The following is a 23,504-nucleotide window of genomic DNA, read 5'->3' on the forward strand; positions in this document are numbered from 1 at the left end:
GGTCCAGGACTTGAACCACAGTCGGCTACATGGGAGTCAAGAGACATAGCCATTACGCTAACTGCTGGTCTCTCTGGTCTGATTCTAACCTAATCATTTTTGTCCAGTCTTTTAAGTTTTTCAACCTTGATTTTTAAAAAAATTATTATTTACTTTACTTTATTTCTGTATTATTCTTCAATCTGAGCAGAGAGAGGGAGAGAGATGGTGTGAGAAAGCAGCAAGCTACCAGTTCTGGGACTCAAACCACAGTCCGTCATGTGGGAGTCTGGTGCCTTAACCACCACTATATCTGCTGACCCCCCAACACTAATATCTTAGAAGACTGTCAGGGCTTAGAACAGTTAAGTGTGGTACATCAGGACCAGGATCCTACATGGGCGACCAGGGTTCAAATCCCAGCCCCAGGGGCTTGAGAAGCATGCCGAGTGTGTGTGCATGCTGCCCCCATATCCTGACTGGATGGAGAAAGGGAGGAAAATGGATTGTGGCCTCACCCGCTCCCGATACCCAGCCCACATTGGGGGAGGCATGCTTTCTCACCTCCTCTCTGACAAGCACACGAGCACTGTAACAACTGAAAAAAATAGTAAAATAAAATAAAAAGGCTCTGTCAGGCCTAAGAAGATTTGAGTATCCCTAGGTAGACACCTACCCTCAAAGCATTATTACACTGCTATGGTTTTAATTGCTACAGAAATAATATTTTTATTGAATAATTAATTCCACTCGAAAGTCAAAGAAGCACCAACTTTTGAGAAAACATGACAAGATTTTGAATCAAAAATAATTATATGTAGATAAAGTAATGTATTAATAACCATTTAAAACTTCAAATTTATGCTTTAAGTTATTTCTATCAAAATGTGATAATCTGGGAACCAGCAGTTAGCGTAATGGCTATGTCGCTGGACTCCCACATAGTCGACCATGGTTCGCGTCCCGGACCCGGTGGCTTAAAACTCACACTGGGTGCGTGTGCGTGCGTGCCCAAGATCCCGAGAGGAGAAGGGATTGCAGCGTGACCATCCCCCCAGGGGGTGATTTCTCGCTTTCTGTCTCTCTGTCTGTCTGTCTGTCTGGCGAGCACATGCGCCCTATAGCGAAAACCTCTCCAAAAAAAAAAAAAAAAGTGATAATTTCACATCTAAAAATGAATATAAGCAAGGCTCATTAAGAAAAAAAAAAAAGTTGGGGCCAGCAGGTAGCGTGGTGGTTAAAGGCGCTGGACTCCCACATGGCCAACCATGGTTCGAGTCCCGGACCTGGCGGCTTGCTTTCCCACTTCCTCTCTCTCTCTCTCTCTGTCTCTCTCTGGTCTAACTGAAATTAACAAATGAATAAATAAATAAATTTAAATAAAAAGAAATAATAAATAAATTTTTTAAAAAAAGAACAAACAAGAAAGCTCTCTGAGTTCGTGATTAAGTTGCTCTCTAGCAACAAGTAACCAACAGGTCTCCTGCGTCACTTGCTAACCCTCAATCTTCCACTGCAAACTCCAGTCTTACATTTAAGGAGTGACGTACAATCTCAGTTGTATTACTCAAATATGTCGATTAAATTTTATTCCAACATTTCTATTATAAGTTAAGCTTGTTTTTCCCCCGATAAACTGTGAAAGAATTTTAATTAATGTTCTGGTTTCTTCCTTCAAACATGTACTGAGCATCTAATAAGGGCAGAGCAATAAAGCAAAGCTAAGTGAAACTGACTCCACCATAAAAACACGAAGAAAACGCTGTGGGAATGAAGAAATGGTCAGGTCCTAGCAGAAGAACAGAAGAGGAGCCCTAAGATGAGTCGTCACCGGCAGAGACAGAAAGGATACTAGATTCCAACAGAGGGAGAGCAGAGGGAAGACACCAACCCATGGAAGTATGGATTCATTTCAGGGAGCAAAGGCAGAAGGGTGCGGCTGCACTGCAGAAAACATGCTGGAAACACAGTGAGAAACACAGAAGTGAGGGACCGTCATGACAGCTGTCTAGCCCCGCCCATTTCATATGAAAACACGGGAGGAAGGAAGTTAGGATTTTCTGATGCATTTTTTCAAAAATGGACAAACAACAGTGTAATACATCGTCTAAAAAGGCAAAGTAGAACAGAGAAAAAGAGGAAATGAAACTTTTACAATAATTCTGCTTTTAAAAAAGGGGTTACAGATTACAGTGAAAAAAGATGGAGGAAAATTAGAGACTAAGGAGGGAAAACGAAGAGGACTTCATAACCAACAAAAGTTTCTGTGAGAGTTATAAAAAAGAGAGAGTAAAAGATGAAGCTGGGGGCCAGCAGGTGGCAAGGTGCCTAAAGCTCTGGACTCCCACGTGGCGGACTGCGATTTGAGTCCCCAGTGGCTTGAAACTCATGCTGGCGCATGCCCAAAATCCCAGGAGGAGAATGGAGAAGGGACTGTGGCATGGCCATTCTCCTGAGAGGTGATTTCTCACTTTCCCTCTGTCTGTTTGGCACACAAGTCCTGTGGTAAAAAAAAAAAAAAAGGAAAAAAAAAAAGGAAAAAAGAAGGATGAAGCTCAAAGATCCAAAGACCTAGGAGTCTCTGGGAAGCTATGCTCCTGCTGGTTTGTCTAAAATGCTTTTGAACTCAGATTTCTAAAATATTCTAACCTTATTCTAACCTCTTTTCCAGATGATTCAGCGTCATCTGATAGTTTTCTGAGCATATCAGCTTCACTTCCATTAGGCTGTTTGAAACCGAGCGCTTTTTGAATCCGCGGAAGATGTTGTCACTGGAAACTACAGACACGAGAATCTCTCTGCACTACCATCAGGATGCTGGGTTTTGTTCGCTCTGCAGCTGGGCGGGCATGATGTCAACTGTGACCCTCACTGTTCTGGTTTCCTGAGTGCCCTGTAAAAGCCTTGCGCACCTTGATATCTGACACCTGGAACTGTGAGATCAGCCACTACAATAATCTCTAACTCTGCAGGAAGGAAGTTATGTCCCTCCTTTGCTGGAGTGCCATCTATGAGTATCTAATACTGGCCGAGGATACTTCAGGCCTAAGAAGTCTTCCCCAAACTGAGCTTGGTGACTAGAAATAATGAAAAAAAGTATCTATAATATGAACGCCATGGTTAGAAGAACAAGTGACTTCCTGTGATGGGTTACGCTTAGGTACACGGAGGGGCTACTTCACCTTACAGTCAGACCAATACTGGGCAAGTTATTAGAGTTTCTAGAAGAAATCACTTTAATGGTTGGGAAATCCTGCATCTAATTCATGTCCTAATTGTAAAAAATATAGCAATGAGAAAAACCACTCACCATTTCATGTACTAATGTAGTACTTAAGGACAGAGACATCCATTTCAATAAGTATAGACCAGAAAATCCAAAGAGAAAAAGGATCGGAAATAGTGCAGTGAGGTGTGTACTTTTGCAAGACTTAATAAATCTCGGTTTTATGATTGGTATTGCGGAAGCATATAGTATTTGGGGAGGAAACAAGCCCCTCCTCCTAGATGCTGTGCCTGAGGCCTCAGAGTGCGGCCTGCAGAGGGCGCTGTGACAGCACAGAATGATTGGTGCTGCCGCTGGAGCCCCATCTCCTGGGTTCACCCCAGCCCTGCCACAAACTGAGTACTTCTCTCCCACAGCTTTCTCATCTGTGAAATGAGGGCGGTCACCAGACCGTGTCACAAAGGCTGGGAGGACTAACAGAATCAGTGCCTGAAAATGCCTAGGACAGAACCAGGAACATAGTAAATGCCCTAGCTTTCAGGAACTATTTGTAATAAGGGCACTTCAAGAAATTTCTGGAAAACTGGAATTCAAGGATAGGTTCATTTTTATGTCAAAACAATTTTGAAACCTCTGGATAGTTTTTTCCTTATCTACATTTCCTGTGACATTTTTGAAGACCCTTCTCATTACCAGGACACGGGCAAGCCCTGAAGCCCCCAGGCTTGCAGGGCAGAGGAAGATAACTGGGAGGACAGGAATCAATTAATGATCACTACATCTTTCGGGATCTACTTAGCATATGTACTCCTTAAGGAATGAAGCCCAAAGTGAGCCCAAACCATCTGGATTTTCATCCTTTAAAAAGAAATTTGAGTACACAAATTTTAGATATCTTCTAAAAACAGAATTCTAGAGAGACACGTACAAATTTAACTTTTTTTTTTTTTTTTAATTTGCCAGAGAGCACGTGCACTCACAAGACAGAGAGAGGGAGATGCGGAAGGACAGAGAGAGAGAGAAAGTGAGAAAGCACCCCCCCGTGGGAAGGTCAGGTCACATAAAGCAAGAAGAAAAAAAAGGGCATTGAATGAATAAAACGAAGCAGGCTGGGCGGCAGTGTGGTAAGTGAAAGAGCACGTTTCAGGACAGCACAGACCAGAACTGAAAGTGCACCAGCCTCTAAGAACTCGTAATGGGCTGACTCGGAACAATGACTATAGCCGACCTGAGCCTCACTGCCTTCACCTGTGAAATGGGGCTGAAGGACAAGCGTTCAGGGTCCCGGAAAGGATGACACAAGTAAAAAATAACAGACCTACCATACTGCTTCTGTTGTTATAGAGTCATAAAATTATACAAAATTATAAGACATATTTTGAACATTATCTTTAAAATTCAGTATTTTGAAACTCTGAAAGTTGTAAACTGTCAAGAATGATGGAGTATGAGCTAAAATTCTTTGCTATGTAAAGTAAATATTTGTGGAAAAATGTAAAATAAAAACAAATTGTAATGGAATAAAATGTAAATATAAATAAAAATACATTTAAAAATATTAAAAAAAAAAAAAAGTAACAGACCCGGGACTCACGTGATGATAACCTGGCACTCCCGTGATGCTAGGTCTCGGAGCTTCCTCATACTATTTTACCTTCAGAAACTTACATTCCCCATCATGCCAAAGGAACAGGGATCCATTTCTTCCCTTAGAAGATAAACTGCAGAAAGTACTCCTAAAATTATGGCTACATACAAGGGTAATTCAGAAAGCTTGCAGAGGGGCCAGCAGGTGGGGTGGTAGTTGAGGCACTGGACTTCCACAAGGCCAACCATGGTTCGAAGCCCAGACCCAGTGTTTTAAAATTCATACTGGGCATGCGTGTAAGCCCCGAATCCTCGGAAGAGAATGGAGAAGAGAATGCAGTGTGGCTATTCTCCCTGGAGGGGGGTGGTGATTTCTCACTTTCCCTCTCTCTGTCTCTCTCACTAACGAGTGCCTGTACCCTAAAGCAAAAACCTTAAAAAAAAAAAAAGAAAAGAAAAGAAAAAGAAACAGTTTCCAGGGAAGTACAAGTTTAGTTTGATACGAAACCAGGAAATCCATTATAGTTCTTTTCATATTATTTGGCTTCCATGAGCTGTGTGAAGAACCCCCTCCCCCCATAACCTCTGCCTGGACTGAACACCTCACTCCAATCAGGGGCTGCCGAGGCAGCCTGGCTTCAGTCTCCACTGCCATTCTTACAGACCTCAGCCAACCATGGCTGTCCAAACTGCTCTGGAATCCCCTCATACTTGACAGCATTTGAAAAGAAGTGTTTGAAAATAACATAACATTGTGATCTTTTTATCTTTTTTGTGAGGTGTTTTGTTTTTGTATTTTTTAAATTAGGTGTGTACGCCTGCTGGGGAGAGAGAAAGAGATTCCATGAGGGATGATCAAACTGCAATCCCTCCTCTCCTTCATTTCCCCTTTGGAGATTTTGGACACACATGCACCTGGCATGTTTTTCAAGCAACCAAGTCTGAGACTTGAACTGTGCAGTCGTCCTGGGAGATCCAGCCAGCTTAGCTACCACACTACGAACTGGCCCTGTTCTTTCTATAAATTCTTTTAGAATAAGACTATATAAATACTGCTTGTCAAATTACCATAATAATACAAAAATCTTTTTTCTTAGTTTTACCCAAAAAAAGGTACTAAATCCTAATCACTCATAGAATCAATTTAAAAAAATAAAAAAAAAAAAAAATTCTGCAAGAGAACAGCAGTTAGCGTAATGGCTATTTCGCTGGACTCCCATGTAGTTGACTGTGGTTTGAGTCCCAGACGCAGTGGCTTAAACTCACGCTGGGTGCATGTGCGTGTGTGCCCAAGATCCTGAGAGGAGCATGGAGGACAAGGGATTGCGGCGTGGCCATCCCCCCCTGGAGGGTGATTTCTCGCTTTCTCTCAGTCTTTCTAGGGAGCGCACACGCCCTATAGCAATAAGCTCTCCAATAAAAAAAAAAAAAAAAAAAAAAAAAGCTCCGCAAAAGAGCTGCAAATACAGTAACATTTTCCAGTTAACTCCTGGGCCTGGGTCTTCCTACCTTTCTGAAGTCATACCACATGGGGGATTATTTTCTAACACTCATTTGACAAATTGCTTAACTAACAATATGCTGTCCAACCTTCCGTTTAGCATACCTTATCTTCTCTCTACACACAGTGATTTCTTTGAAGGAAAATTAACTAAATATTCCAGCACTTTAACTAGTGGGAAGCAAAGAATTAAGATTGTAGATACAAAGGTGCTGTAATTGTGTTTTAATCAGCTTATTAAATACAACATGAACATGTATCAATCAACTAACATTTAATTTCATGGTCTATGATTCAAAACTTTTCATAAGCATAACCATACAAAGTTATCAGCATTCACCTAACAATTCCTTTCCAATTTTGTGTTAATTCATGAAAACCATTTAAATATTGTATGACAGCTATTATATGTCCTTATAGATTGGAAGAAGACAGTTACATTTTTTATTAAGATGCAAACATATTTTGAAATTTACCTTTTCTCCTAGAATATTACCAACTCAGTTCAAAAGGAAAAATGTCTATATGGGTTGAGGATCCCTTATCCGAAATGCTTGGGACAAGAAGTGTTTTGAATTTGGGATTTTCTTCCGATTTGGGGATATTTGCATATCCTCAAGGGGAATTCAAAATCAACTAACATTTAATTTCATGGTCTATGATTCAAAACTTTTCATAAGCATAACCATACAAAGTTATCAGCATTCACCTAACAATTCCTTTCCAACCAATTTTGTGTTAATTCATGAAAACCATTTAAATATTGTATGACAGCTATTATATGTCCTTATAGATTGGAAGAAGACAGTTACATTTTTTATTAAGATGCAAACATATTTTGAAATTTACCTTTTCTCCTAGAATATTACCAACTCAGTTCAAAAGGAAAAATGTCTATATGGGTTGAGGATCCCTTATCCGAAATGCTTGGGACAAGAAGTGTTTTGAATTTGGGATTTTCTTCCGATTTGGGGATATTTGCATATCCTCAAGGGGAATTCAAAAGTTTGTAAAAAAAAAAAAAGAATTGAAAATGAGTTTATTTTTGGTGCGAGATAGTTTTAAAATTTATACATTCTATTTTCATAATACATATTTTCCACAAACTTTTTGAAGACCCCTCACACATAATGAAACATCTTGGGAACAGGATCTAAGAGGAACTACAAACTCATTTATGTCTCAGACATTCTACACACACAGCCTGAGGTAAGCTGACCCAGTCCTGTTTGGTACTGCTGCATCTCGGCTACACCCCACCACATTGGGTCAGGTGTGGAACTGTCCACTTGCAGGGGCTCAAAAAGTTTTGGCTTTTGAAGCGTTTTAAATTTTGGATTTGTGGATTGAGGATGCTAGGTATATATAAAAACATAGCAATCAAATTCTTGTACTTAGGCAACTAACTATAGGACTCTTAAAATTCTACTTCAGGCACATCACGGTGGCACGGTGACATGACACAGCGATGCTGGGCCGATGGGGGACCGTTCTGGGCTCACACAGCGACGTCTCCCCATGCGCACACGGCATGTGTGAACGTGTGCCAAAACCAGGGCAGGCTGAGGCTGGGCTGCGGCGTGAGGGCCCTGCTGAGGGTGCCCAGCTCTCTCCTCTCCTCCCCCTTCCTCCTTTCTCTCTCTGAAGAAATGAACTTTGAAAAAAAATCTATTTCAAATATTGCTATCCCCAATAGCCAAAACCCACTGATGAAACAAACTATCGAGCTAGAGCTTATCTTAAATTGTTGTTGCACAAAATGCAAACAAATCTCTATAAATCTCATTTAGAAAGTAAACTGCCTAATTGCACATTCATTTAGGAGTATTATACAAAGATTTCCCATTACAGAGTCACAGTTTGACTTGGAATGTGTGTGCATACTTTTTTTCCCCCTTTTCAAAGACTGGTTTCTCATGATCTGACTGATTCGCTTTTCACAGATGCAGTTTATCAATTCTACTTTTGTTAAGGAAAAGTGAAAATTAAGAAAAGTTAGCAAGTTCTTTTCTCTAGCATTTTGCTTAATAGCAAAAACTGCTTTAGCTTTAAAATGTCTTTTTCTGACCACTAGTTTTTCCTCAGGTAATAAGGGCCTAAGGGTAAGGGTCGTTAACATCTTTTACTTAAAAACATTCAACTGCGGTTGCTGTTGGCACAGATTGACTTACTACAGACAGGACAGTAATTATGAATGCCCCCTCACAAAACAGGGACTAACTGCGGCAACCATCACTCATGTAATGTAAACAAACAAAGGCGCAAACAAAAAACAAAAAGCAAAGGCCATTCCTGCCCCAAAGGGCTTAATATTGTCTTTTGTTGGCATAGAAAACAAGTCACCATCAGGAAGGAGGGAGTTAAAGAAATGCACAGGCCAGGGAGTAAGTCAAACGTCTAGCCTAGTCTAGAGAGTCAGGTGCAGTAGTTCGCTAACTTATTTAACTCAACAGCAATCGCAACATGGCATTTAATAACAGTTCTAGGCCTTCCTGAGCGCATAGTAGGCCTACTGAGAAGACGAAGCGAAAGTGCTGTGAAGTACATGCATCTGTGCATATGTGCATCTGTGCAAGTCTGGTGTGTGTGCTTGCGGGGTGTGTGCATGGTGGAGGGGCATGGAGACAGCTCAGAGCAGTCCCTCCGTATTGCAGGCATATGGATTACTATCCACACGCCAGCTTTGCCCAGGCAGTGTAGACAGTTTCACAGGAGACACGTGTTCTCTGCCTTCCAATTCACTCCAGTGGAAAATCCAGGCAAGCTGATAAGGAAGCAGTCCTGTGTCCCTTCCTGAGGTAGGAGACAGAGACCCTAAGAATATGGTTAGGGTATAGGCCCAAAATGGAATCACAAAATGGTGAAGTTTTAAGATGGAGACCCCACAGCTCAGCAGCAGCTCCACTCTCACTGAACTGCCTGCTCACAGGAAACGGCTTGCAGCAGACCCAATGACTGACCTACAGCTAATACAGCAAAGGCTTTTTCCACGTCTTACCACATTCCAGGAAGCTGGCAATGCTTTTTTACAGTCAAAAGTTTTTAGATAAAGGGAGTCTCATGACCTTTGTGCCCATTCCAAAATTAGGAGAACCACTGGACCCATCTAACATGTGACGCCCACCACAAAGGGCACGCATGCACAAACGCCTCCTGAGAACAAGCCAGAACAAAGCCCCTGCTGACCAAGGAAAAAACCCCTCCCTCAGTTCCTTCTTGGCAAAGCATTTTCTATTTTATTTTTATTAATTTTTTTTGAGAGGTTTTTTGCTATAGGGCGTGTGCGCCAGACAGACAGAGAGAGACAGAGAGACAGAAAGCAAGAAATCACCCCCCAGGGGGGATGGCCACGCCATCATCCCTTCTCCTCCCTGATCCTCTTGGGATCTTGGGCACACATGCACACGTGCCCGGCGTGAGTTTTAAGCCACCGGATCCAGATGTGAACTGCAGTAGACTACATGGGAGTCCAGTGACATAGCCATTACGCTAACTGCTGGTCCCAGCAAAGCATTTTCTAGGACCCCTCCCTGCCTGAGAGTTGTTCTCTCCTTCAATAAGCTTTGCTTTGCTATCTCTTCTCTGTGTCCATGTCTCCAGTTCTTCATGAGTGGTGGGCAACAACCAGCGCTCTCCCACATCTTTACAATCTGGGTGACCTTGGAAAACTGGTAACACCTTCGTAATGAATTGTGGCCGTAGCCTGCGAGGTTACTGTAATATAAAACATTTGCTATCTTGCCTAGAAAATCATACATTGTATTACTACAGTGCCCATGTTATAGAATAATAAGAAATGAGATTAGTGAAAAATAAGGATGGTAGAAAAGGGAAACTATGGGTCGGCAGGTGGCGTGGTGGTTAAGGGTGCTGGATTCCCACATGGCTGACCATGGTTTGAGTCTTGGACCTGGTGGCTTGCTTTCTCGCTTTCTCTCTCTCTCGCTCTCACTCTGTTCCTCTCTGGTCAAATTAATATGAAATAAAATGAATAAATAAATGAAGTTAAATAAGATAATTCTTTAAAAAAAAAGGGAAAATATAATAAAGATATTTTATAAAAAGTCAGAAAGTAGTAGCAGGGAGTTTCATACATGGAGGATTTGCAAGACACATTTTGAAGTGTATTTATAGACCTACAAGGAAGATTATACAATGGAATCACATCACATGCCCAACTAAGTGACAAGAGTTAAACAATGTATGATTGGCAGAAAGAGAAAAAGAGAACAATTTAAATATTACAAGTGGCTCTTAACCTACTTCACTCAATAAGTGAATGCAAAGATTATTAGAAAAAAAAAAAAATCTAGCCAGCCATAATGGCACAGGTGACAGTTATGCACCACTGCACTCTGCTGCAGCCACATGAGAGTGGCGGGTTCAGATCCCAGGCCAACCTGACATACCAGAAACAGGGGCGCATGCCTGTGATCCTGCTGGCAGGCTGGAGCAAGGCATCACAGCATCGCCAGTCCTGCCATGGGTACTTATCTCTTGAAAGAAAGACAGTGAGAGACAGGATGAGCAGTTGGCATAATGGTTATGTTGCTGGACTCCCATGTAGTCGACCACGGTTCAAGCCCCGGACCCAGTCAGTGGCTTGCACTCACGCCAGGCATGTGTGTGTGCATGCCCAAGATCCTGAGAGGAGAATGGAGGAGAAGGGATTGCAGTATGGCCATCCTCCCTGGAGGATGATTTCTCGCTTTCTGTCTCTCTGTCTCTTGTCTTTCTGGCGAGTGCACACGCCCTATAGCAAAAACCTCTCAACAAAAAAAAAAAAAAAAAAAAAAAAAGAGAGAGAGAGAGCGACAGTGAGAGAAAGACAGAAACTGTAAATTGTTTATCATTTAAAAAAAAATCTTCAGCTCCAGAGGAAGGCTCAGACCTCATGAGCATTCTGGGTATATTTTGTTGGTTTATTTCTAAAGTAGTTTCTGAACACAAAATAATTCTTCCATATAATAGTTTATAAGAAGTAACTAAAATGAACTATCAGTACCTCATCTGTGTACAACTTTTTATCCCCAAAGTTAAACCTTTCTTGTGTTTATTACTGTTTCATACTATACAAGTATTACTCTTGCATGACCAATACATTGAGGAAAGAAGCACGCTAAGATACACTGACACATAAAATGAATATGCTACTGTTAACCCACAGAGAGCAGTGTCTCAACATTGGAGAACTGAACCAGATTCTCATTAAAGACTCTGGGTCTAGGAGTTTGATAACCTCTAGTGTTTTTTGATGTGCAAATTTTACCTGGGTCATTGTGGGAATGAGGCACCACAAAGACTTGAAGGGGTTCATCATCCCACTCGTGACTCTCATATGTAATGTCAAATCCTTGTTTCCAAACTCCACCATCTGGATTGTCAAAAGGAATTAGACTGTAAACATCCAACATCTAAAATTATAAAAAAAAAAGAAATTAAAGTTTGACCATTATTAATTTAAACTTAATGCCGGTAAACCTCTGCTTAAAAGTAACTTTTACTAGCTGCTGCACTGAACATACATAGTTTTAAAAAATAAGCCTATTTCTGCGGCTATGAATTGAAAAGTTTAAGGCAGAAAACATTCGCTCCCCATTCAGAGGCTTGAAACACGACTGCTACGGAGAACTGTCCTGATCATCTCACCCACTCCCCTCACCATCTAATAAAAAGGAATTTCACTCAATTCTTTCCTCCCTACTTTACTGCCAACACAATATAATGGAAATTTATAGAAAAAGAGGAGAATGAAGGAGAAGGGATTGTAGCGTGGCCATTCCCTCCCCCAGGAGAGTGTCATTTCTCACTTTCTCTCTCTCTCTCTCTCTCTCTCTCTCTCTCTCTCTCCAGCAAGCACATGCACCCTTATGGGGAGGAGGGGAGAAAGAAAGAAAGAATAAAAAATTTCTCATGAAATTTGACTTTAACCAAGTAGGCATTTTCAAATACAGTAATAAAAATAATTTACTTCATTTGAGTTGTCTTTATTGTATAACTGATTTCAAGTGTTTTTAAAGTGTATACCTGAATGGAGCTGGCAGGTGGCATGGTGGTTGAGGGAGCTGGACTCCTACATGGCCAATCGTGGTTCGGGTTTAATTTGACACACCATCCTCTCTCTAGTCAAATTGAAATAAATAATAAATTAAGTTAAAAAAATCTATACCTGAGTGAAAATGCAACTGTAGCTTTTTCCAATTTATTCAATATATGTTTATCTTTTCCTTTTTTTAATTACCAGAGCGCATGTGCCCTTGACCAAGAAAGACAGATGGGGGAGCAAGCCCCCAGTGGGACGTGGGGCGTGATCAAACCACGACGCCTTCTCCATTTTTCCATCCTGTCGGGGTTTGGGCTACACATACACAAGTGCCTGACGTGGTTTTCAAGCCACTGGGCCAGGTTTTGAGTGGAGTTTGGCCATATGGGACTGACTCCCCCAACCACCAGACCACAGGGCCAGCTCCATGTTTATCACTGTTATTCTAAAAATAAAACTACAACAGGGTCAACTAGGTATAATCATTTAAAAATGGATTTTTTTAAGTGATGTTCCACTATTAAGTATCCAAATATTTTCTGTTTTTCCAATGCAATAGTTCTTCTAGCTAATGTTAATAATATATTTGAGCACAAAGAAAAAATACTGTCGAAAAAGTTTTAAACTTTACTTTTATTCTTCATATCTCTATAAACCACATGTGACAAAGAACACAACCAATCTTTAGTGAAACTATAAAATTTAGAAAATGCTAAAATGAGGCTGCAAAAAATAGATCCTAATTAATATATAAGTGGGTTACAAAAAAATTTAAGTATCAAATAAATTATATAAAAATGATTACAAAGTACTTTAAGGCAATATATCTTCCTATGGAATTAATGACGTTAGTAAATAAAATTCAGCCTTCATAAGGATGAGCCGTACTCTCTGGGAAGCAGCTGAGCAGGAGAATTCGTTAGTCCCTGCTAGTCCTTCTGGCACTTTCTTTGGACCTGAAGCTGATTCAGTACCCTCCTGCCTCACTCTGCTTCCTTCCATGGTTGCTCTCCAGTTCCCTTCTGCCCAGGTCAGGTGTGACCACACACACACAGGCTTTGCTGTTCCCTTAGCTTAGGTGACAGGACAGGGACTTAAGAGATACTCAATGAAACCCCAATAAAGCCAAGCCTCACGGGAACTTCTATCCCTGCAAGCACAGATTCAGATCCTTTCCGAACGTGGTCACACGCTAGCTGCTAAGATTACAGGTGCAAGGCCTGGCCAGCTCCCCTGAGCCCCGCTTCCAGCCTGGCCTGTGAACCAGGGCCTCAAGACCATATCATGTTCCCTGGTCTCAAGAGAAAAGGCCTATTCAAAAGCCAGGGTGAGAAGCCAACACATTATGTTCATCTTTCAAATACATACCTTGCAGGCTCCCACACGAAGTGCCAGTTTCTGGTCTAAGGCACAAGATTAAACCTAGCCTTCTGCCAATTTACACAGCAGAGCCAATATGAGTGACAGACCTTGAGGTTAAGAAAGAAAGAAGCCTTTCTGACCCTGGTTTGTAACTTCGTTATCCTTCAGAATGGCACTAAGAGAAGCATAAAGCAAACTAAACACTTAATTTTTAATTTTCTGATAATAACAAGCAGATGAAATTAATTTTTTTAGTAAAGATTTTTACTACAAAGCGCATATGCTCACCAAGAGACAGAGAGACACAGAAAGCAAGAAATCACCCCCCAGGGAGATGGCCACACCACAATCCCTTCTCCTCCATTCTCTTCTCGGGATCTTGGGCACACACACACTCCCAGCATGAGTTTTAAGTCGTCAGAGTCCCGGACTCGAACCGCACCAACTACGTGGGAGTCCAGCGATATAACCATTTGTGTATCTGCTTGTCCCGAAATTAATTTTAATGAGATATTTTATTTAAACCCATTTACCCAAAATGATACCATTCCAACAAGAGTCAATATAAAAAGAATGAAAACATTGAGCCTAGGAAGCCTGACATACTCTGTATACTATTACACAAATAACAATACAAGGCATTTGTGTATTTACTATTACACTCTGTGTAGAGATTACACTGATGCCGCATCTCAGCAAACTAGCCACATTTCACGTGCTCAGAGACCATGCGGAGTCAACAGCTCCCGCCATGGAAATCGAGCTCCAGAGTGCACCCTTCCCTCTAAGCAAGGGGACACTGTGCAAATAATAATAATATAAAAACTAACAGCACACTGCATGAAAACTAACAACATGTAACCTATATTTGGTAAGAGTGGAATTTTACTTATGTGTTCCAAAGGACAGTAAGAAAACACCTCCCCAAAAATGTAAAACTCCATAGATTTTGAACTATTACAAAAAATAAGGCCTGGAGGGGCCAAGAGTTGACGTAATGGCTATGTTGCTGGACTCCCATGTAGTCAACCGCAGTTCGAGTCCCAGACCTGGCGGCTTAAACTCACGCCGGGCGCATGTGTGCGTGTGTGACAAAGATCCTGAGAGAATGGAAGAGAAGGGATTGTGGCGTGGCCATCCCCCTTGGGGGGTGATTTCTCGCTTTCTGTCTGTCTTTCCGGTGGACACATGCGCCCTATAGCAAAAAATTATCAAAAAATAGTAATAATAAAAAATAAGGCCTGGAATGTATATGGAATAGTCATATTCTCATGCGCATAGACTTGTAAGAGAATTAGACATTTTTACCACTACAAGAATGCGAGTAATTTGTGACTCATCAAATTCCTTTACGAGAGAAATAGGAGTCCAGAGAGTTGAAGCAACTTACCCAGTTAGAACAGACACCAGATCAGACCTAAAAACAGAACAGAACAGAAAGCCCGTGATGCTTCACGCACGGGCGCCTTACCTGCACATCTGAATGCTGACTGCCACTGCGTGTGGCAAAATGACAGTCCTCGGGGTGGACCGGGAGGGACAGCTGTGACGGCAGAAGGCGGGAGCCAGCACCTGGGCTGAAATTGCCTTGTGAACTTTTCGCGCCGTCCTCCACTGACTCGCTCAGATTGATGACCGAGTCTCTGATATTTGAGATGATCTCATTGTTCTCGGCTAGCAAACGCTCCAAATGGTCTATTTTTTCTTGCAACATTGAGAGCTGGCCCTACAGTTAAAAAGAAGGAGACAGCTGTATGAAACACGCACGCAGCTCTGCTGAGACACACACTTCTTTCTTTATGTTTTTTATTTAAATTACATGGCTGCCCAAGAGGGCAGTCACTTAGCCTGCCCCTTTCCACTTCTGTAAGAGAGATCGCAGCAAGCGTGAACAGCTGCAGGGCTGAACACCGACTTACAGAACATCTCCATGGCCAAACTTGGCTTAGTCACTTTATCGTTCCATTTTTCCCATCGGGTATATGTGCTCACCAGAGAGAGAGGGAAAGCGAGAAATCATGCCCCAAGGGAATGGCCACACCACAACCTCTTCTCCACTCTCCTCTCAGGATTTTGGGCACACACGCACATGCACCCGGCGGGTTTTCAAGCTGCCAGGTCTGGGGCTCGAATCGTGAAGTCAGCCATGTAGGATTCAATGCATTGACCCCTATGCTACCTGCTGTCCCCTGCTTTTAAACTGGTGTAACAGAAGGACCAGAACATATGGGGGTATATTTTCTATTCCCCCAAGCCTGGTCCTAATAGATACCTGGGCCTCCAGAGTTACCATGTACATATTATATTCAGGTATGAGACTTGGAATTCAAGTATATCGACTCAAATTACTCACAAGAGTCAAGAAATGTAAATGAAAAGATCATGTGATTTCAATCCACTAGCACTCGTGGCCAGTCCTCACTAAGAAATAGCATCTGCAGAAAAAATCATCAACTCCTAATTATTATTAGCACGGCAGCTCCCAAAACACCACACGGTTCGTCATTCAGACTGCTTTTCCTATTACTGCAAGACTTCAGTAACTGAGACGGAAGTGTCCCCTCCACACCAAAGCTGTGGTCCTAGGACCAGCAGTTGGTGGAATGGCTATGTCGCTGGACTCCTACGTAGTCGACTGTGGTTTGAGTCCCAGACCCGGTGGCTTAAACTCACGCCGGGCACGTGTGCGTGCATGTCCAAGATCCCGAGAGGAGAATGGAGGAGAAGGGACTGCAGCATGGCCATCCCCCTGCTGGGGATGACTTCTCACTTTCTATCTCTCTGTCTCTGTCTCTCTCTCTCTCTGGTGAGTGCACGTGTCCTATAGCAAAAACCTCTCGAAAAGGAAAAAAAAAAAAAAGCTGTGATCCTTCAGAGCAACTGTCACCTCTGCAGGGGAGGAACGTCACCATAAGGTGGAAGCTGGCCTGTGTCTCAGCAGTAGACGGGCGCCAGGTGTAGTCCGGATCTCATTCTGCAAGACAAGCCCCGCTTCCCCCAGCAAACAGCAAGAGAGAACAGACGTGAGTTTGCGCAAACAGCACAGTGACGGCAGCCTGCGGGATCTGGGCGCCGTCCTAGCTCAGGGCTGAGACAGAAGCGAGGGCATCCTCGCAGATTCTAGATCAGTAAAGCCGTGGGCAGCGTCTCTCTACAATCCCTTCTTGGTAAGCACACACGGCCACTGGCTACGAGCGGATCTCCAGGGGAAGACCGAGGGAGCGCCCTGGCATGGCCCAAAGCTCCACCTGGAGACGCAAGTATTTGAGGGTCAGGTACAGTGCTGAGTACCCTGTGGCTTCAAAGTCTGTCTGAAATAAGGGAAAGACCTCTTCACTCATCATCTCAATGCTGCAGACTGTGGTTTTGTGAAACCACTCCTGAGAGAGTGTGCTGGATACTTCCAATACTGAAGGTACATATCTGCTTCAATGATGTTGCAATTTCCACCGCAGTGGTTAATGGTAAATCAAGCTCTTCTTATACCAAAGCAGAATTAGAACACTCATTTGACCGGTCTTGCCCTTAGTAAAGTGACACACTCCCATAAAATAAAACCTCTGCTTCAAGTAAAATCTCAGAGCTTTAAAAAAAAAAATCTATTCAATTTTATTTCTTGTTTTTTAATTTGCTATAGGGCACCCTGGGGAGAGACAGAAAAAGAGAAAGTGAGAAAACAAGCCACCAGGTCCAGGATTTGAACTCCAGTCTAACAATGTAGGAGTCCAGTGCCTTAACCACCATGCCACCTATTGGTCTGCTCCCCCAAATACTGGCGCTTTTAAAGATGACATATGTTGGGCTAGTAGGTATAACAGAGGTAAGGCAACTGTACCATGGCCAACTTAACAGTTCGAGTCCTGAACCCAGAGACTCGAAAAGCATCCCGGGGAGAAGGCGGGAATGGTGCGTGTGCATGCATGCTCAAAATTCCGAGAGGAGGATGGAGGAGAACAGATTGTGGCTGGCATCATCCCCCCTAGGGGGTTGCTTTCTCACTTTCCTTCTCTCTTTATCTCTGTTTTTCACTGGCGAATGCACATGCTCTACAACAAACTAAAAAAAAGGGAAAAAAACGGATGCCACACGTTTCATCTTACAGTATTACATGACTGTGGTTTTAATCCAGGGGTGCCCACACTTCTCCAGATCTTTCTGCACTGTTGAGGAAAAGATCATTCTGGAACCATGTGCATAACCAAGCGGCCTACAATTCCACAAGAGCACACTGACAGGAAACAGGACTCCTCTCACGTGCATTTCCGCTATAGCCTGGGCCCCACACCCCGTGATGAAAGTATTACTCAGAATAAACATTACAGGAGACCCGTCATGAAAAAAGTCCCTACAGGCGCTGGGGACAGCCTTCAATCTCACTGCGGCTTTAAAGATACAATTAATGATCAGGACCTGGAATTCTGTACTGAATTAAGTGCATGGAGAAAATTGTGGCCTGGGGATATGTCGGCATAATGCTGTAATGGAAATCATTTTCAAAACTTATTCTGCAGGGGAATAAAGTCTCCCTGCAAACAGCTGGAATTCTTAAAACACACACACGTCACAAGCCAGTTCCTGACACATGACAGAGAACAGTGGTACGGCCTGAAAAGGATGGACATGCAGCCGGCGTTCAGAAAACAGAAATCGCAGTGTTTCCATGACGCTGACAAGTCAGAGAACACTGATGGTAATGTCGAAGACGACGATTTTCTGTAGGGCAAGAAAATCACTTGTGAGAAAGCCACTTCGTTCTCTGATTTGCTAATCAGTTCTATAGGGAAGCCAGCGTTGCACTGCTAAGGGGTGGGGAGGAGGGTCATGATGTGGTGCACTCTGCTTTTGGTGAAAGAAAAACCGAACAAAAATCATGGGTATCAAAGACTTTTAAGAGAGCAGATGTATTCTACTACAGTGTAGAAAGGGATCAGGCCTATGAACAAAATCAACCAGTCTGTATCCACAGCTAAATCTCTACGCATATTATGTAATTACGGGCCCGGGGAGAACCCCAGCCACGGGGGCCAGGGTCGCTGAGATCACTCCAGCTGAACCTGTGTTTCCTCTCCCTCCTTCCTGTTAGAATGGAGCATCTCTCCCCCACTTGCAAGAACCCCTACTGCTCAACACAACCTCGTCTCTCGATGCTCAGTGCCTCTGCTCTTGGAAAAACTGATAATCAAGCTGCTCCTCAAACTCCCCTTCTAAGAGCAACTTATTGTCAAGGTGTAATATATTCTATTAGACCAAACTATATGAAATTGTGCTTTTACAGGTCAAAAATAGCCAACTCCCTCTATCTGATAGGTTCAATGTAACATTATACCCATCTAAGTCTAAAGAAGTCCAGCTTCCGGGACCAGCAGGTGGTGTAGTGTTTAAGGTGCTGGATTCCCCCAGGACAGGTCGCAATTCAGGTCTGAAACCTGGCAGTCATGCTGGGCACATGTGAGTGTGTGCCCAAAATCCCAGGAGGAGAGTGGAGAAGGACTGCAGTGTGGCCAGCCCCTGTGGGGGTGATTTCTCGTTTTCTGCGTCTGTCTCTTTCTGCCTCTCTCTAGTGAGTGCATGTGCCCTGAGACAAAAATCCTTAAAAAAAAAAACCAAAGTGCAGCTCCCAAGTTTCCCTCAACCCCCCAGGATGGTTGATTTGGGTACTGACTTGACCAGATGAGGAAGCTTAGGTAGCTGGGAAAGGCACCGCGGATGCTTTGGTGACCACTGAGCCGGTCCCTCTTCGGCTGACAAGGACACGTGGGGGGTGGCGTCTGAACAGAACCGGGCTGCGCCAGCTGCAGGAGAGGGTCTCTCCAGAGGAGACCGTCGCTAAGCGGTGGACTGACTGGAGAAGATGGGCCCTCACCTCAGCAGGCACCATCCAGTCAGCTGGAGGCGCCGACGGGACCACAAGGGAGGGAAGGGTGAACTCCTGCTCCCCTTCTGCTCGCGGTCGCCAGGACCCCGGGTGCTCCAGCCTTCGGGACACGTGCCAGTCGGCTCCAGAGCTCTCGGGCCTCTGACCACAGACTGAGTTGCACCACCGGCTTCCCTGGGCCGAAGGCCTTCCGTCTCGGGCTGAACCTTGCTACCAGCTCCTCTGCCCTCCTCCTGCGGGCGGCTCTCAGGACTTGCAGAACAGCCGCCATGACCCAGTGCCCAACTCCCCTAACAAGTCCCGGTCTCCACGCAACCCCCCCCAGGGCTGCTCCTGAGCCCTCTGACCTCTCCACCAAGTCTCAGTGCCCTCTTCCTCTTCCATGATTAAAACCCCACATCTGTTCCTGGTATATTCTCCCATGGAAACCTTGTCTCTGCAGGACCAGACCGATACAGTCAAATGCTCCCTGACACCAACGTCAGTCTGGAACTTCTGTCCAGGAACGCACCCTTCCCAGAAAGCTGCCTCCAGTCCCCGCACCTGCCGCCGCCGCCATCCCCACCTAAGCTGGACACCCTCCTCTCTGATGCTTCCTCATTCTGTTCACACATCCAGCCTATCTCCAAGCTCTTTCCGTTACACCTCCAAACACCTGTTCGTCACTCTCCTTCTTGCACTCTTGAGCAAGCGCTTGGTACAGGTGGCCAGAGATCTCTCGCCCAGCACACAGCCTCTTACTGACTTGCCCTGCCCTACTCAGCTCCAATCCCCTTCTCTGCATCCAGTGCTGGTTTCTTGTGGCACTTAGATTAAAATCAGAACTCCTGGGGGCCAGCAGGTGACATGGTGGTTAAGGGGCTAGACGCTCATGGCCAACTGCCAGTCAAGCCCTGGACCCACCTGCTTGAAAATCACGCTGGGCACATGCACACGTGTGCCCGAAATCCTGAATGGAGAAGAAAGGATTGTGGCGTGGCCATTTCCCCTGGGGGGGATTTCTCATTCCCCCTTTCTCTGTCTCTCTCTGGCCAGCACACGCATCCTATAGCAAAAATCTAAAAATAAAAAAAGCAAACAAAAAAAGCTGACACCACAGGCAGTAAGGACCTGCCTGCATTATCTTTCCCTTTTTCTCTCCTATCTTAGCTTCACACTGACCTCGCCCCAGGGCCAAGCCAGCTTCTCTCCACCCATTCTAAGATCTCCCTACCCGTTCTCTCTTGATACCGAAGCCTTTGACTTTCACCCCAAGCGTCAGCTCTGTGTACCCCTCCCCGCCCCTCACCTAGGATGGGTCCTTGCGGTTACGGCCAGCTCAGCTTACTTCTGCTCCTCCTCAGCGGCACTGCAATGGCCTGTTTTGTTCACATATCTCCCCCCCACCCCCGCATAGGTCTCTATTTTGAGAAGAGGCATCGGAGGTGTCTCGTTCATCACTGCACCCTAAAGTCTAGCAGAGCAGGATCTCAAATATTTATTGGGGGGAAAAAGATGAAAAGACAGAAAAACAGTAGGTAATTTTTTTTCTAAGACAAGGAAGTATTACATCTTATTTTTTGGCACATAAGCCATGACAAAAGCAACACAAATAAAAACACAACAGTCAAACAATTTCAGAAAATGTTGAAAAGCTATCTTCATTACATCCCAAAAAACAGCTCAGAAAAGAGTGCGAGATAAAGCCCTAACTAACAGAGTGGCCTTCACAGGCTGCTGATAAATGAGAAAGAAGCTGACCCACATCTGGCCACAGGATGACATTCAGGACCTGTGGACAGGTGGGACTCAGTCGTACAATGAAGAGGATGAGGGTGCTCCGAGAAAGTCCCTGCTAGGTGACGTCACTGTGCCAACACTGCAGGGCATCCTAGCACAAATCCGGGACGACTGAATATGCAGCCCGTCGTGTGGCACAGGCCTTTCATGGCGCAGGACCACACGTGGCTCTCCCCATGGCCAAGACCAGGAGCTCTGATCAGCCCAACCCAGCTTCCGGCTTCACCCCCAGCCAGAAGCACGGCTCAGAGGGTATGACTTCCCCCTGATGTAGGTAGTGGCAGGAGTTTGGAAACAGAACCCCAAGATGATTCTGGAGTATTTCCTGCCATGGCAGTAAGAAAAGATCTGCATCAACCCAATCAAGTCTAGGGGCCAACCAGTGGCATGGTTAAGGCCCTGGACTCCCAAGTGGCAGACCACAGTTTGGATCCTGAACCTGGCAGCTTGCTTTCTCTCACTCTCATTCTCTCTCTCATGCATGTGTCTGAAAGCAAATTACAAAATCATAATAATAAATAAAGTTAAATAACTCTTTAAAAAAATCAAGTCTCTAGTTAAGAGAATTGCAGAAGAGATATTATGACATGTTGATAATATAACCACCAATGGTAGCACATTCGAAAGAAGCAACACGTTATCCCAATGTGTATGTATGTGCTATGGTCTGAATATGCCCCTCAGAAACTCATGTGCTGGGGGACCAGCAGTTAGCGTAATGGCTGTGTCGCTGGACTCCCATGTAGTCGACCATGGTTCAAGTCCCGGACCCAGTGGCTTAAACTTATGCCAAGCATGTGTGCATGCGTGCTCAAGATCCCAAGAGGAAAATGGAAAAGAGACTGCGGCATGGCCATCCCCCCTGGGAGGTGACTTCTCGCTTTCTGTCTCTCTGTCTCTCTTTCTGGCAAAGCACAGGCGCCCTATAGAAAAAACTATCAAAAGAAAGAAAGAAAGAAAGAAAGAAAAAATTCACATGCTGGAACTCCACTGTACGGCAAAGTTACCAAGTGAAAAAGTAATTCTTCCACGGTGTCCCAGAGAAGGCCTAAAGGCAGAGCTTGGTTTGTATCAGAAAAGCAATGGTCTCGTGAACCAGTTAATGACTCTCTGGAGTCCAGCTCTCACGAGGAGGCAGTTCTCGCAAGTTGGTTACAAACATCAGCCAGGTGCACTCTTTGCAGGTGCCCACTGTCCCCACTGCTGTCAGCCGTGCTGTAAGCCGGTGACCCTGGACTTTCCAGCCACCAGAACCGTGGGTGTGTAAAGGAAGTTTTGGGTATAAATGCACCCAGCCTCAGGGACTTCTGCTAGCAACGAAACAGTGAGCTAAGACAGGGTGTGTCAGAGACTCCAGACCTATGTCCCTGTATTTATACCCTTTCTCCCTTAAATCTCCTTCTGTTGGAGTTAATGGCTCACTCCTCTGCTTTAAGATCCTCCTCGACTCTGACACTGTCACTGAATATGCCTACCAAAAACAGCAGCTCACAAGGGCCGTCCTTGTTAATGACTTGCTTCACCAGATAAAGATAACGTGGCTTAATGTGTAAGCATGTGGGCTCTGGCGCCTCCCAGCTGTGTACACTTGGGCAAGTCACTTTCCTGGGCCTCACTTTGCTCCCGGGCTAAGTGTAGACACTAAAACACACTCCTGGACAGGTTGTGAAAGAACCACATGGGCGGTGCCTGGTGGGCACTCAGGGAGCTGTTATTCCACTTGTTGCTGCTGCTACAACACAAGTACGGGGCATGGCACGCCCTGCAGAGCCAGTGTGCACCTCAGGACCGGGGACAGACTCTAATGCCAAGCCAGATCTGAATTCTGGTTCCTCTACTTAACGGCAAGGTAACCTTGGTCAGGTTACACAACTTCTCTGAACCTCAGTTTCCTCCTCTGCAAATGAGAATTAATAGTACCTACTCCTAGGGCAGTGAGGACGATTAAATGAGTTCGTATTATGCAAACCAATTTAAATAATGCCTGGCATGGTGAGAAGAATAAGGCTTAGCCAGATACCCATGTCCTCATCCCTGAAATCCGACTCCACACCTTACAAGGCAAAGGGTGTGATCAGTGTAAGAGTTTTGAGATGGGAAGATTTTTGGAATATTTGGGTTGGCCCAACCTAATCACAAGGGCCCTCACAAA

At 44.3% G+C, this 23,504-nt stretch overlaps 1 protein-coding gene across 1 annotated transcript in view; it reads right to left on the bottom strand.

The window, feature by feature from the left end:
* The window catches only part of MAN2A1 (mannosidase alpha class 2A member 1), a 192,439-nt gene that overhangs the window by 149,579 nt on the left and 19,356 nt on the right, over window positions 1–23,504 (bottom strand). Inside the window, exons 2-3 of the mRNA XM_006161112.3 lie at window positions 15,170–15,424; window positions 11,563–11,707 (exon numbers count right to left, since the gene is read on the bottom strand). Coding sequence (XP_006161174.1) covers window positions 11,563–11,707; window positions 15,170–15,424 — 400 coding nt within the window. The remainder of the gene's footprint in view (window positions 1–11,562; window positions 11,708–15,169; window positions 15,425–23,504) is intronic.

This window comes from Tupaia chinensis, unplaced genomic scaffold (genome assembly GCF_000334495.1).
Source record: "Tupaia chinensis unplaced genomic scaffold, TupChi_1.0 Scaffold138235_1, whole genome shotgun sequence".
NCBI lineage: Eukaryota > Metazoa > Chordata > Mammalia > Scandentia > Tupaiidae > Tupaia > Tupaia belangeri.